Source organism: Lathyrus oleraceus, chromosome 7 (genome assembly GCF_024323335.1).
Source record: "Lathyrus oleraceus cultivar Zhongwan6 chromosome 7, CAAS_Psat_ZW6_1.0, whole genome shotgun sequence".
NCBI lineage: Eukaryota > Viridiplantae > Streptophyta > Magnoliopsida > Fabales > Fabaceae > Lathyrus > Lathyrus oleraceus.
In genome coordinates this window covers 504,679,189-504,693,384 of record NC_066585.1, presented here as the reverse complement: position 1 = coordinate 504,693,384, position 14,196 = coordinate 504,679,189, and the positions used below count along the sequence as shown (strand labels likewise).

General features: G+C 31.9%; 2 protein-coding genes across 2 annotated transcripts; one reads left to right on the top strand and one right to left on the bottom strand.

The window, feature by feature from the left end:
- Positions 1-276: 276 nt before the first annotated feature.
- Positions 277-8,479, top strand: LOC127105930 (ran-binding protein M homolog). Its single transcript, XM_051043148.1, has 10 exons — positions 277-876; positions 2,455-2,601; positions 3,117-3,203; positions 3,660-3,705; positions 4,565-4,641; positions 6,095-6,257; positions 6,990-7,058; positions 7,515-7,574; positions 7,823-7,909; positions 7,993-8,479. Exons 1-10 carry the CDS (start codon positions 488-490, stop codon positions 8,266-8,268), a joined length of 1,401 nt encoding a protein of 466 aa, XP_050899105.1. The 5' UTR covers positions 277-487; the 3' UTR covers positions 8,269-8,479.
- A 182-nt stretch (positions 8,480-8,661) lies between these two features.
- LOC127105931 (NAD(P)H-quinone oxidoreductase subunit T, chloroplastic) lies at positions 8,662-9,676 on the bottom strand. The gene is made up of 2 exons (XM_051043149.1): positions 9,259-9,676; positions 8,662-9,168 (listed from the first exon to the last, which is right to left on the bottom strand). The coding sequence occupies exons 1-2, from the start codon at positions 9,579-9,581 to the stop codon at positions 8,751-8,753; spliced, it is 741 nt and encodes a 246-aa protein (XP_050899106.1). The 5' UTR covers positions 9,582-9,676; the 3' UTR covers positions 8,662-8,750.
- Positions 9,677-14,196: the final 4,520 nt, after the last annotated feature.

Genomic DNA, 14,196 nt, shown 5'->3' with positions numbered 1-14,196 from the left:
TTAAATTTTATAATTAGTCCTACTTTATTTACTTAATGCATAATATCATATAATACATATAAAATATATACAAATTAAATATTTTATTATGTGCAACTTAAAATACAAATTCAATCGAGTTATTTGATAATGCCATTTTAAAGATTAGTCTTACTATATTTATATAATTATTTATTTAATATAATTTAATTAAATATATTTATAAAAAAGGATAGAATAAATAAATATAGCTGACGTGGACCTGAGTTTAAGTTATACTCCACTGCGATTGCGGTGGAGTTGTGATGGAAGAAAGTACAAGTACAGTAACTGCACCAAAAAAAACGAAAATTAAAACAAACGAAAAGAAAAAGAGAAACGAAAACAATATCAGTTCGTTCCAACCGAAAGAGCGTGAAGGGTTAGATTTGGAATTACATCTTCGCAACCGAATCTAACCATTCTCTCGATTGCAAAATTAGGGTTTTGAGTTCTTGCGATTTCAGTGATGAAAGAAACCAACGGTAAGAACAGCGTTGAAAAGCTAGATCAAGAACAAGATCTAGGACTGTATTTCCTGGAATTGTGTCGCCGGAAAGTGAAAGAAGAGTTGGAAGATTACGGCGGCGATGATGATGAGAAAGAAGAATCTCCGACGGAGCTCAACACTCTGAACAGTTCAGGAGGTTTTGTTGTTGTGGCTACTGATAAGCTTTCGGTGAAGTATGTGAGTGTTAATCTTCACGGTCATGATGTTGGTGTTATTCAAGCTAATAAAGTTGCTCCGATGAAGCGTCTTGTTTACTATTTCGAGATTACTGTTAAGGATGCTGGCGTTAAAGGTCAGGTTTCAATTGGATTTACGTCGGAGAATTTCAAGATGCGGAGACAGCCTGGGTGAGTAATTCTCTGTTTCTGAATTGTTGCTGAATTTGTTGGAATTTTGATTTTTTCCAACAAATGCACAAACTTGTGCACTTCAAGAATCTAGTATCTCCTTGTTAGCGAGTAAAATGTAAACAAATTTTAGAAAATGAAAATAGAAAGTGTTTTCATAAAGTAAAAGGGACTTTATTTTCATTTCTTGTTTTCACTTTCAATTGCAAAATTGGTATGTGTTTTTGCTATGTTTATAATAACATTGTTTGTGTGGATCAATTGGCTGAGTATATGTTTGCAATTTATTTAATGCTTTCTTGCTATGTTTACAATAACATTGTTTGTGTGGATCAATTGGATGAGGATATGTGTGCAATGTACCTAATGTGTTCTTGCTATGTTTACAATAATAACATTGTTTGCGTGGATCAATTGGATGAGAATATGGGTGCAATGTACGTAATGTGTTCTTGCTATGTTTACAATAATAACGTTGTTTGTGTGGATCAATTGGATGAGGATATGTTTGCAATGTATTTAATGTGTTCTTGCTATGTTTACAACAACATTGTTTGTGTGGATCAATTGGATGAGGATATGTTTGCAATGTATTTAATGTGTTCTTGCTATGTTTACAATAACACTGTTTGTGTGGATCAATTGGATGAAGATATGTTTGCAATGTACTTAATGTGTTCTTGCTATGTTTACAACAACATTGTTTGTGTGGATCAATTGGATGAAGATATGTTTGTTGTGTAATTATTTTGTGGATTAAAAATATTGTCTGTATAGTTTGAGAAAATGGTTCTGTTTTCACGGCCCTTGTGTTTACAATAACATACTTTATGTGAATCTTTTGGATGTGGATTTTTTTTAAAAAGTAAATATGTAATTATTGATATCTATGCCATTAGACAAGACATTGATTCGTAGATGCTAATAGTAATATGAGGAAATAAAAGTGATTGAATGTACATGTGTGAGTGTTGTCCATGGCAAAAGTCGGTGAGCCAAAATTCTGCCATACCGGACGCTTGGCGGCGCTGTTGTAGCGGATTATGGCAGGAAAACCAGCAATATCGGCTGATGTTTACCATTTTGGCGAGCCCAAGAACCATCACTTTATCCGCCATAGCGCCACGATTGTGGATATTTGATAACACTGTCAGGCCGACAAGGCACATGTGAAACACAAGACAGCCTTCAATTTGATGTTTTGATGCTACATTGTTGTCTGCTTTATCGGAGAAAATGTTTTCATTTGTTGTTTGTTATTACTTTTAATTGCAAAACTGATCCTTGTTTTTACACCAATTATATGTAGCGTTGTTCTTGTGAATCAATTGGACGAGAACATATTTTAATTTGAATGTTATTATTATTATTATTATTATTATTATTATTATTATTATTATTATTAATTACCTGTTTGGTTTGAGAAATTGTTTTTTTATTTTCATTTCTTGTTTTCACTTTTAATAGCAAAACTGTTTTTTTTTCCTTACTTTTTTTGGCGAAATTGTTTGTGACTTGATTGGATGAGAATATGTTTTTAAATTTGATTGATTGTTATTGTTGTTGTTGGGATGATAGGTGGGAGGCTAATAGCTGTGGATATCACGGGGATGATGGTCTCCTTTATCGTGGACAAGCCAAAGGGGAAACTTTTGGTCCAACCTATACCACTGGTGATATAGTTGGTGCCGGAATTAACTATGCTGCTCAGGAGTTTTTTTTCACGTAATCTACTCATTCGTTTACTTTCTGCCTTGCATCCTTTTCAGAACCATTAGAGTCTAGATATAGTTTTAAAATAATGTTTTTGTTCCCCCTTTTATTTTCATTTTCTGATGTTGTTGTCACTTTTAATTGCAAAACTATCCTATTGTTTTCATTTCCTTTCCTGTTTGTTTTTGTTGTTTCTTGTTCATAATTCTGAGAACAGAGTTGAAATATAAATGAGGAGGCATGAACAAAAAATAAAATGAAACAAGTTAGCATTTGTATTTATTGCTTAAAGGGAAAACAGGAAATGAAGATGCAAATGTTTTCACAAAAGTGAACACACTCTTAGTTTTTCATGTGGTTGATTATACAAAATTGTGGATAGTCAGCAGTTGCATGTTAAAAATGCCTTCTTCAAAGCACTGTTGACTTTATTCTTGATAATTGATCATTCTTTTTTACTTGTTTACACATTTTTTCCCATTTGTTTCCATGACAAGATCTTTTTTACTTGTTTTGTTTGATGCCAGTAAAAATGGGCGAGTTGTTGGCACAGTCTACAAAGACATGAAGGGTCCACTTTTCCCAACTGTTGCTGTTCATAGCCAGAATGAAGAGTATGTTATACTGCTCTTTTCTTCTTCCCGTTTATTGACGGGCTGCATACTTCTTTATCTGATTTGTTTGTTTACGTTGCTGATATAAAGTTAGATATTTATGTTGGTGTATGTGTATGAAGGCATCTATCAGATTAGAGTAGTCATTGGCATTAAATTATAGCAAGTGAAAAATATAGGGAGAGAACTGGGGAGTGTAATTTACTCTGATGTTTAATTTATCTGAGTATGATTCTTAGATTTGATTCCCATCTTTAGCATTTTTATTTATGAATTTTGAGACCAGGAAAAATTTGATCATCTGCATACATTTTTGAATCCTTGATTATTTTCCCTTACTTCCATTTCAAAGGTTCTTCAAACACTACTTTTGTTTCAAATAGCATCTTCTTATGACCATTGGTTGACTGTTAGGTGTTTAATCCTTCATGAGCGTGTTTCACTTTTCTCTAACAGGGTACATGTCAATTTTGGTCAGAAACCATATGCCTTTGATCTGAAGGTATGTGCCTTTTTATATATTCTGTTTATCCTTGTGTGTGTCTGTGATATATATACCTTTTACATACACTGTAGCATGCTAATTGTTACCCTACTTGCTAATGCAATTACAAGGAAAATTTATAACTTATTTATTGAAGAGATCGGACCTTTAAATTTACTTCCAACATAGTGATTCATTATTGCAAATTTGTCTTTTAGCTAGCACCACAGTAAAGTATATTTTCGGCTGTTTTAATAATTGTCAGCTTATTTTATTGCAAAATCTAGATTCACTTATATTTATATCATGCTTATGATGTTTCTTAATGTGGGGGATGATATATTTTATGTCATTTAACTAACCAAGAATCTTATAGTTTATTCATCCAAACGAAAGAATCTTATAGTTTATGGTCTGTTTTGATTCAAGATTCAATGACAGGCCTTCATGATTTTATTCGCAATTTGACAACCATGTTGGGATTGATTAGAAATCTGTTTTTTCAGCTAGTTTTCTAGGGGCTGCTGTATTTTACATGATTTGATTTGTCCTTTTCTTATTAATTTTAATTTACTTAAAATGAATACATGCATGTAAGTGTATATGTGAGAGGTTATCCAGTAGCATAAGAGGTTGTCCTCCGTAGGCCCTGGGAGGATGGTATGTAAAGAATCTTGTCACCCATCCCTTGAATCTAATCTAAGACAGTACTAGGGCAGGATTATAGATTCAATAATTTCAATGTGCTTTTCGACAGCCACTATGTCAATGTCACAAAACCTTTTTGTTTTGCATTTCACAAATTTTATAAAGACTGTCCGATGTACACCTATAAGTCTTTATCATTGTTTCTTAATTAATTATCTTGTTGGATTAGGAGTTTGAAGCACATGAAAGAATGAAGCAGCAAGTGAAAATAGAGGATATTCCTGTGGTACCAAATGCCAGTTATGGGTGAGGTTCTGTTAGTTTTGTTAGTATTCAGTTTCAATCGTTTTTAATCTTATTGCAAGCTTACTATGAGTTCTTAAGTCTCTTTATTATTTAAAATTAAGTGCATTTTTCTTTTTCATTGTGTGCATATTTTCAATGTTAACATGGCTGTTTGGGTGCTATAGTAATCCTATTAGTCAATTGACAAGGTTCTAAATTTAACAACTGAGTATCTGAAGGTGTCATGTGTGGCTCGTAGAAGCTCAGTTTAATGAAATTGAAGCCTAGTCTTGAATGATGAAATTGAAGCCTAGTCTTGAATGATGAAATTGAAGCCTAATCTTGACTGATGAAATTGCCTAAATACTAACAAACCATTGTTTTCAAATTCAATCTCTGGAAAAATCAATAACCATGAGATATAGACTTGTACAAAATAGTAAGATTTTATAGCATATGGTTGTTTCATTTTATAGACTTGTACAAAATAGTAAGATTTTATAGCATATGGTTGTTTCATTGTGGAAGAGAGCCGAGGTTTACCTGTGTGCGTGGAAGTAGATTTATGTTTCCTCATCTCAAATTTCTCTTCTAGTGTTGTCTTTTATTGGAAACAAGAAAGTTCTCAGGGGTGAATGCTTAGTGTAACTGATAGGATACAAGAAATGTATGATAGGGTATGAACACAATTTAAAAAAAAAATAATGGCAGGGCAAGGTTTTTTTTTGATGCAACACATCAAATATAATGAATCAATGTCTGTACAGTTACCATGCGTCATTATAGACGGATAAATGCCATCATTTATCTCATTATTGTACTTTTCCTATATATATATATATATATATATATATATATATTGTTATGAAAGTAAAAGAATTGTAAAGTACAATTGGGGGAGTATTTATTTGGTAAGTGTCTGACATGAATACTTGTTCGACATGAAAAAGACTATTATTTCAAAGTGTTTGTGTGCTTTATGGCTTTATATTTCAAATACAAACAGTGACCATGAGTGTTAAAACGGAGAAAACAGGAGGAGAATACAGTGGAGTAGCAGATTGAGTACTTTTTATGTATGGACTAGGATCAGATCCCTTGTTAAGAGAAATTTAGTTGACAAATATAACTACACGAATAGATGGTCCATAAAATCCAAAATGATTTCCACTGCTTGATGGCTACTCGGTCTGCTTTTATTCTGCAACCACAGACCATGATAAAAATTCAAATATTCAGCGTAGATGCAAAAACTTATTATGGTATAGTAAATTAGTAATTCACTTGAAGCCTTTCTCTTAGGTTAGGGAGAAGGACTCTAATGTTGCATACTGTCACTTTTTGTGCTTTATGAAGGTTGAAATTAATCTATTTCACTTTTGCTGTGTGGCATTCATGACTTTTGTGGAATAATACTAATATATGAAAGTAACTAATGTTTTAACATTTCTGAATTATCTTTGCTTGTTATCAGAATTGTCCGTTCCTACCTGCTACACTATGGCTATGAAGATACATTGGATTCATTTGATTTGGCTAGTAAGAGTACTGTTCCTCCTATAAATATAGTGGAAGATAATGGTATTGATGACCAGGAAACAACATATGCATTGAATCACAGAAAGACTCTCCGGCAGGTACTTGTTTTTGTCACAGCTTTTGGGGTATCTATAATTAGGATAGAAACAAGGATATGATCAGAGAATTTTAGTTCATATGCTTTACTGAAGTAAGGAATTAGACCTCAGATGAGCCTTATCCTGGTCTACATGTTGAATTGGAATGTTCTATTTCTGAGTTCAGTGACATGGAGCTGAAAAAAATGAAGAATTAATATATTGTGTTCAATTCTTAGCTTAGACCCTAAGACTTAACGATCTCTAGTATGGTAGTAGTACCAAGTATAAAAGTTAAAATCAATATTTCATATTTCTTTTTCATGTAGTTTATAGTTTTGTTGCTTACTTTAAAATCTATTGCCATCAGCATGCTCCCACAACTGTTTTTTTGCTTGCAATCATTGTTGGCACTTGTCAGGAGTCAGGACTCCTTTTGTGGTGATAATTTCCACTCTGAAAGGATCTTCTATTAAATTCGGCAATGTATAAGCTTTTGTTATGGTCAGTTTCTAAAGTTGAAAATACAAGCAAAAGAGTCCTCTTACAAGGGAAGTCCCCAATATTTTTTTTGAAGTGCCATTATTTGGTTATTGTCAGTATCCTATCAAGTGTCAGTATATTGTTATTGATAGGCATTTAATTTTAGCTGTTCTTTGTTTTGTTTTTATTAGTATGATATGGTTGCTGCATACAGTTGCTGATATACAAACTTACAATCTTATGTGGTTTATCTCTTTTCTTTCAATGAAGCTAATCAGGAATGGGGAGATTGATGTTGCATTTGGTAAATTGCGTGAATGGTATCCCCAGATTGCTGAGGTGGGTACTCTTAGATTATAATGGTTGTCTTCTAAGTTGTTTGTATCCTGGCTCTAATCCGACTCTAAATTTTGCTGATTAAAATTGCAACTAAATCCACCATGGGGCATCATATGATCTTTAACTTCTACTTGAAATTGATTTAAGAAAAGTCCTGATAGAAGGATTGTTTGTAGTGATTGTAGCTGGAAATGCTTTGCTGCACTTAAAATTGTTATTTTATATGTTCTGTTTGATCCTCTTAAAATTGTTAAGAAATAACCGCATCTGTTCAAAATGGCAATGTACATGGCCATGTTCAATAAGACTTTGTTAAAATACTTTGATTCTACAATTATGTAATTTTATCAAATTATGTACGAAATACTTTGTCATGGTTTGATGTTTCTCCTCTGTAAGAATCTCATCTCTCTCTATTTACCCCATGAGTAATAACTAGCAATCTGTCTACTGCAGGACAATACATCAGCTATGTGTTTTCTGCTTCATTGCCAAAAGTTTATCGAACTAGTTCGGGTATGTTCCTTTCAGTATTTAGTTGGAATCTTGTGCTCTATTCTTGTACAGCATTTGTATATTTGCAATTAATGTTCCTTTATCTTTAACATTTCTTTGTTTTCATTTGATATTGGTAATGATATGGTCTCGAGCTTTCAACTCTTTTGTTAGATGTGTTACTCATTTAAAACACGTCCTTGTGTTTGTCTAGCTTTTATGTGTTGTAGAAATTTTTTAAACCTTGATATTGCTGCATGGGATATTAGGCTGGAGCACTGGAGGAGGCTGTCAAATATGGAAGAAAAGAATTGTCAAGATTTTTTGGGTTGCCTGTCTTTGAGGATTTAGTTCAGGTAGGTTTTCTTACTGATAATTAGCACAGTTATTGATTCACTGCTAGTATTTAAATTTAACTCAAGAGTCTTTACTATATTAGGAATGTGTTGCTTTGCTTGCCTACGAACGGCCATTGGAATCTGCGATAGGTTATCTTCTAAAAGACTCGCAGCGTGAAATTGTAGCAGACACAGTAAATGCAATGATATTGTCCACAAATCCCAACATGAAAGAAGCAAAAAATTGCTTGCACTCCCATCTTGAGAGGTTACTTAGACAGCTCACTGCATGTTGCTCGGAGAGACGATCATTAAGTGGAAATCAAGGAGAAACTTTTCAACTTCAAAGAGTGCTTAGCATTGGTAAAAGAAGCTAGTTCATATTTTATAACAATGCCAAATGATCAAAATTGATCTTAGGGTATACTGTGGAGTCCCCATCTATGTACATTTTGATTTTCTTAGGTTGTGTATATGCATGTAAGCTTGTAACCTTTTCATAATCAGAACGATGGAAATTAGAAATTGAACTTTACATGTTTTCAAGTCAAAATAAGTGGCATCTCATATTTTTTCCCCTGTTTTCAACGCTTTGTATGATACTGTATAAAAACATCACATTTATACAAAAACAAAAACTATATTTAAAGTAAAGCTGAAACCAGAAATCAAATAGGGGTCTTCAAATGTTATTATTTTCTTTTAGACAATTACAATTTTTTTCAATAATTTTTGTAAAGATGTAATTTTTTAAATTTAATACTATATCATCACATATAATTTTCTAGTTGATTAAAACAAAATATACAATTTCCAGATACAGATTCTAACTGGCTGGCTAATTCTCAGTACTGTACTATTACTGTTCTTTAAAGAAAACTACATAAGTGATACAACATATGGAGAAAAAAATGATAAAAACATCAATAGTGATAGCAGAAACAGCTTGATCACTAAGCTTCATATTCTTTCCACCAAGTCGATCAACCATGTCTGGAACAGGTTTATAATTCTTCAATGCTATCTCATAAGGATCGTCTAATTTTATTTTCAACTTCTCTTCTTGACGACTCGCAACCTCTTGAGCCAGTGTCCAATCATAAAATCTCCTTCTTTCTTCGTTGCTAAGAACACTGTAAACTTCTCTTAGTTTCATGAACTTTTCTGAGGCAGTTTTTAGAGGGAGTGAAGTTGTGTCTGGATGATACTCTTTTGATAGTTTCCTGAAAGCTACTTTGATTTCTTCTACATCAGACTCTGGTGATATTCCCAAGAATCTGCTTGTTTTCATCATAGTTATCTCATGAAACAAATTCATTCTAAAAAAACCAGTTAAAAAGGAACATAGAAAATATAAAAAAACTCACTCATAATGAGAACCTTGAAAATTTAGCAAATCAGCAAAGTCTTCACCCAAAAGCTTCTTAGGTTTCACCTCTCCATTAGTTTGTTTCTGTTTTGTGCTACCTCCAATCCAACCTTCATCTTCATTTTCCCAATGGATTCTCGTGTCAGTTCCAGGTGGTGCTTTTTGGGGTCTTTGAGAGTCCTTAGAAGCATGAACTTGCAAAATTCGAAAAGATTTTGTGGTTGTCGTTGTCCTAAAAAACCTTACTATTGCTGTTTTTGTGTTTCCTAAGATTGGTTTGAATAGTAGAATGTGTGGAGAAGGTGTTGCTGTGGAAGCCATAAGAGTGGAGCAAAAAAGAATGATTGGATTTTGGGAAACCTGGAATATACATGCCCCACGTTGGGTTCTGTTTTTTGTGGTTCTCACTAGATTTGGTTGGAATATCGATTTTGTAATATTACAGTATTATAATTAAAGATTATTTTAACTATATTCCAATATTAGAATGGGCTTAATTAAAAAGCCCAAATTAATTATATAAACATACCTATTTAAATTAATTAAATAATTTATCTCACAATTATAAATTTTAATTGATAAACAATCAAATAAAATAATAAATTAATTAATTAATTTTATGAATTCAAATATAAGAGGTCATAGATAACATATGTGCTAATTGAATTAAATAAATATAAAATATTGATTGAGTATCATTAAACATATTTATGTATTAATGTAAAACCGATGATATTTATAATGTACCAATTTTTTTAACCTTTTTAAATAAATACATACTGGTGCAATTGAAGTGGACAAATGACTTCTTCACTAATTCAGTCAATGAGGAAGCATTGTTGATTTAGTCAGTATCATATAGGGTTATATCGTAGATACCGCTTACTATGTATCCTCGTATTTATTAATATTGCAATCAAATCTCAAACATATTAAAAGTGATAAAATTATTTCAATTTTTATATTGTTTTTTAATTTTAATAGTTATTGTGAAGATTAATTAAAACAATTCTTGGTGACTCAAATTGATCGTGCTCATTGTCCTTTCATCCCAACAACGCATACGAACATCATCATCATATTCATCATGCTCATTTCACCCCAAATTCTAATTTTGTGTTCATATACCATTGTTGAAAAAATTGGAGTTATTCATCGTGCTCATTTGTCATTTTATATTTCCCCCCAACACTGCAGACGACATCAACATCATATTCATCGTGTTCGTCCGCCATTGTTGAACTAACTGACGTTTGCTATTATTTTGATGTTCTCCAATTCAATCGCTCATCAAATATAACACCAACAAAAATATGCATTCGAGGGCGAAATTGAAAAAAAATAGCTTGCTAGTGTTCGTATTGAGAACACAGTTGCCAAGGTAAATACAAAAATATTTATTATATTTATTTGAAATTAATTATTAAGGTTTACTGATTTCTAATAAACTATAACCGGGGGTGTTAAATTTGATTTCAATTTGGGAATTAAGGTTTATGCTTGAATTTGTTTTCTGTATATGAGTTTCGTATTTAATGATTTTTATTTTCAATTTTGTTAGTTTAAATTTTGAATGAAGTATTGGAGTGTTAACTTTGATTTCAATATGTGAATTCAGATCTATGCTTGAAATTGTTTTCAATATGTGAATTAGGATTTCTGTTTGAATTTTTTCTTCTGTATATGAGTTTCATATTTGTTGATTTGAATTTTGAATTTTTTTAGTTACCTTTGATTTAATTAGGAAATTGGATATTATGACCGATGTTGAGTTTGACTGTGTTAAAAATTGTGTTAATTTAGATTAACTATGGAAAACTACGATGGTTTTGATTCCAATGACGTTCATTCCACTGATGGTGATACATCCGATGTTGAATTGAATGATGTTGAGGATGAAAATTATTCAATATCTAGTGGGTATCAAAGTTCAGATGATGGCGATGATACTGATAATATTCACAATGACGATTTGGTTGAAGTAGATGCAATTGTAGGTGATAGATTGATGAGTATTAATTCAGTTACTTCTGATGAAATTCATGCTATTTGTCGATGAAGCTTATGAATTTTATTATCAATATGATAAATGTAAAGGCTTTGCCATTAGAAAAAGCGATGTTAGGACAAGAGGGCATGAAGGTAGTAAAATAACAACAATGAGATAGTTTCTATGCAATAAACATGGTTTAAGAGAGAAGAAACACTTATGTAGGGTAGATAGAAAAAGAGATCACCGACGTTTGACCCGTACTAAATATGCAGCTAGGCTTTGTGTGCACTACAAAACCAAAAAAGATAAATATGTAATGTCAGTTATTGAAGATGGCCATAACCATGAATTAACCCCATCTAGGTTTGTGCACTTACACCCCATTTATCATTAAATTTCTGAAGTAGATAAAGCTCAGATTGATGGTCTTTACATGGAATTAAAACTTGTCATATAAAGGGGTACACGACTGCTCAGAAGGGTGGATATACTGGTGTTGGGTTTACAAAGAAGGATATGTACAATTATTTTGATAAAAAATACGTGCTATTATTAAAGATGGTGATGTTGCCTCTTCTTTAAATTATCTAAATGTAAAGTCATCTATTGATCCCATGCTATATGCTGAATATGCTGTCGACAATGATGGACGAATGAAGTCTGTTTTTTGGACTGATGGGAGCAGCAGATCTGATTATTTTTGTTTTGGAGATATGGTTGTGTTCAACACAACTTATAGGAAGAACAAATACAACTATCCATTGGTTATATTTTCAGGGTGTAACCACCACTCTCAGACAATTATTTTTGATGCTGCATTAGTATTAGATGAAATGACAGAGACATATAAGTGGTTGTTGAGGTGTTTTTTAGAGTGCATGGAAGGTAAATACCCAAAAGCAGTTGTAACAGATGGAGATGGAGCTATGAGGGAGGCTATAAAACAGATTTTTTTTCCCGATGCGACCCATCAGTTTTGTGCTTAGAATTTGAATAAGAATGCAGGTAAAAATGTAAAGAGGTCTAAATTTTTGGAAGGTTTACAAAAAAAACATGTACTCAAATTTTATAAAGGCAATAAAGCGAAATTTTTTCGTTGTGACAAAATTTAATATTGAAAATAAACCAAACTTTTCATGTATTAATCTAAGTTCTTTAACAATTTTATATTGGAAATCAAAATTTGATATTAGAAATGAACAACAATTTTCTTATAACAACATACTTGCAAATTTAAACTCAAATATAAAACATTACCTACGATAATGTTCAATACAACTTACATGTATATCATTAAATTGGATAATTCATAATTTATCAAGCTTTTGGACTTGTCTAATATGTTAAAGTACATTAGACAACCTTCATTTGCAACTATAAAGTTTACATTATTGAACTCAGTTACATAGCATTATCTACGATATCGTTATATAAAAGTTAATGTATTAGAGCTTATCTCAAATTTGCAGACATATATTTCTTATGCTAAGTCTTTGCATCCCACGTAGAGAAAACACACTAATTAACTCTGTTTTGCTTACCCATTCAACCCCTTCTTCAACAAGTGTTTTCGAGTTCAAAATCGTCAAGTGTTAGCTCATATGTTTCATTTCTCTCATAAGAACATCATACAATAGCTTTCCTTACATGGGATCAGAATAGATATATTGCATCCATTACCCAACTGCAGGAAATTTAAAGAATAAATGATCAAAATAATTCACGATACCACACAAACAAAATTTGAATAATATAACAATCTAATTTCACAATTCAATTGAAATGCTAACAATTCAATAACACAACATCAAAATATAAATTTACAATTCAAATAAATCCCTAAATATTCAATTAAATGAAGCTTATTTAACTTTCTTCCAAATCAATGCAAATGCAAATTCAGAATTTATGAATTTGATAAAACCATTGCTTCTCACCTCATATAAGATATGAATGGCTGTACAAGGCCTTTCATTTTTAGAGATTATCAGGAGATTGCAGATCATATTGCTGCAATACTAGAAGGTGTTAGAGATATAACCATTGCTTCTCACCTCATAGGAGATATGAGTGGATCTACCTTTGATGATCCATTATCAGCCCCATATGAGAAATTGCGTTGCTTAGTTTCTGTCTTGGAGAAAAATTCAAATGACTATGACATGATTGTGAAATACATTGAAAAACTTATGATCCTATGAAAGTTGATGACATTGTAAGAATGAAAATGTTTCTATTTGTTTCATGTACAATTGCAAGAATGCATAAATCTTCTTTAGTGTTTACTGTTTACTTGCAATGAACTTCAGAAATATGGGGTGTCAGTTGAAAACATCTTTGTTATGGAACCAAGTGCTTTCCCTTATTATGAAGGTATATAGTAAAGTTGACAAATAAGGTTATTCTATGGTGTGGTAAGATAAATATAATATTTAAATTATAAGGGGAAAACATATAAACAAGTACTCTAATTCTATGATTATATTACGAAAGGATCGCGAAGTTCCAACCTTTTGAGGTATTTGCACAAAGTGTTCTTGCCCATTTATATGTTCACTACCTGTTCCAGGTTACATGGTATTATTCAAACAAAATTGAAAAATATGTTCAATTATAATGCTGGTGACTATTTTCTCATTTCTTGTTGTGTATTCTTGGCAAACAGTTTGACATAGTTCTTCATCTGTTGATACCTCTCAGGAAACTTCTTTTAAGTTGATACCTAAATGTAGCATTTTGTAGTAGTCAACATCTGTTGATCATATTTAAGGTGGAATGCTCTTCCTGGATAGCAAGAGAACCCTACACTATTTTGAATGGAAAGAGTCATCTAACATGATATAAGGTGCAAATAAAGACCACAAGACGTCTCAACACACCACACTTTATTACAATATTATGTTGAACCCTAATTCCCAATTACATAATTTCTGGGTAAGAATT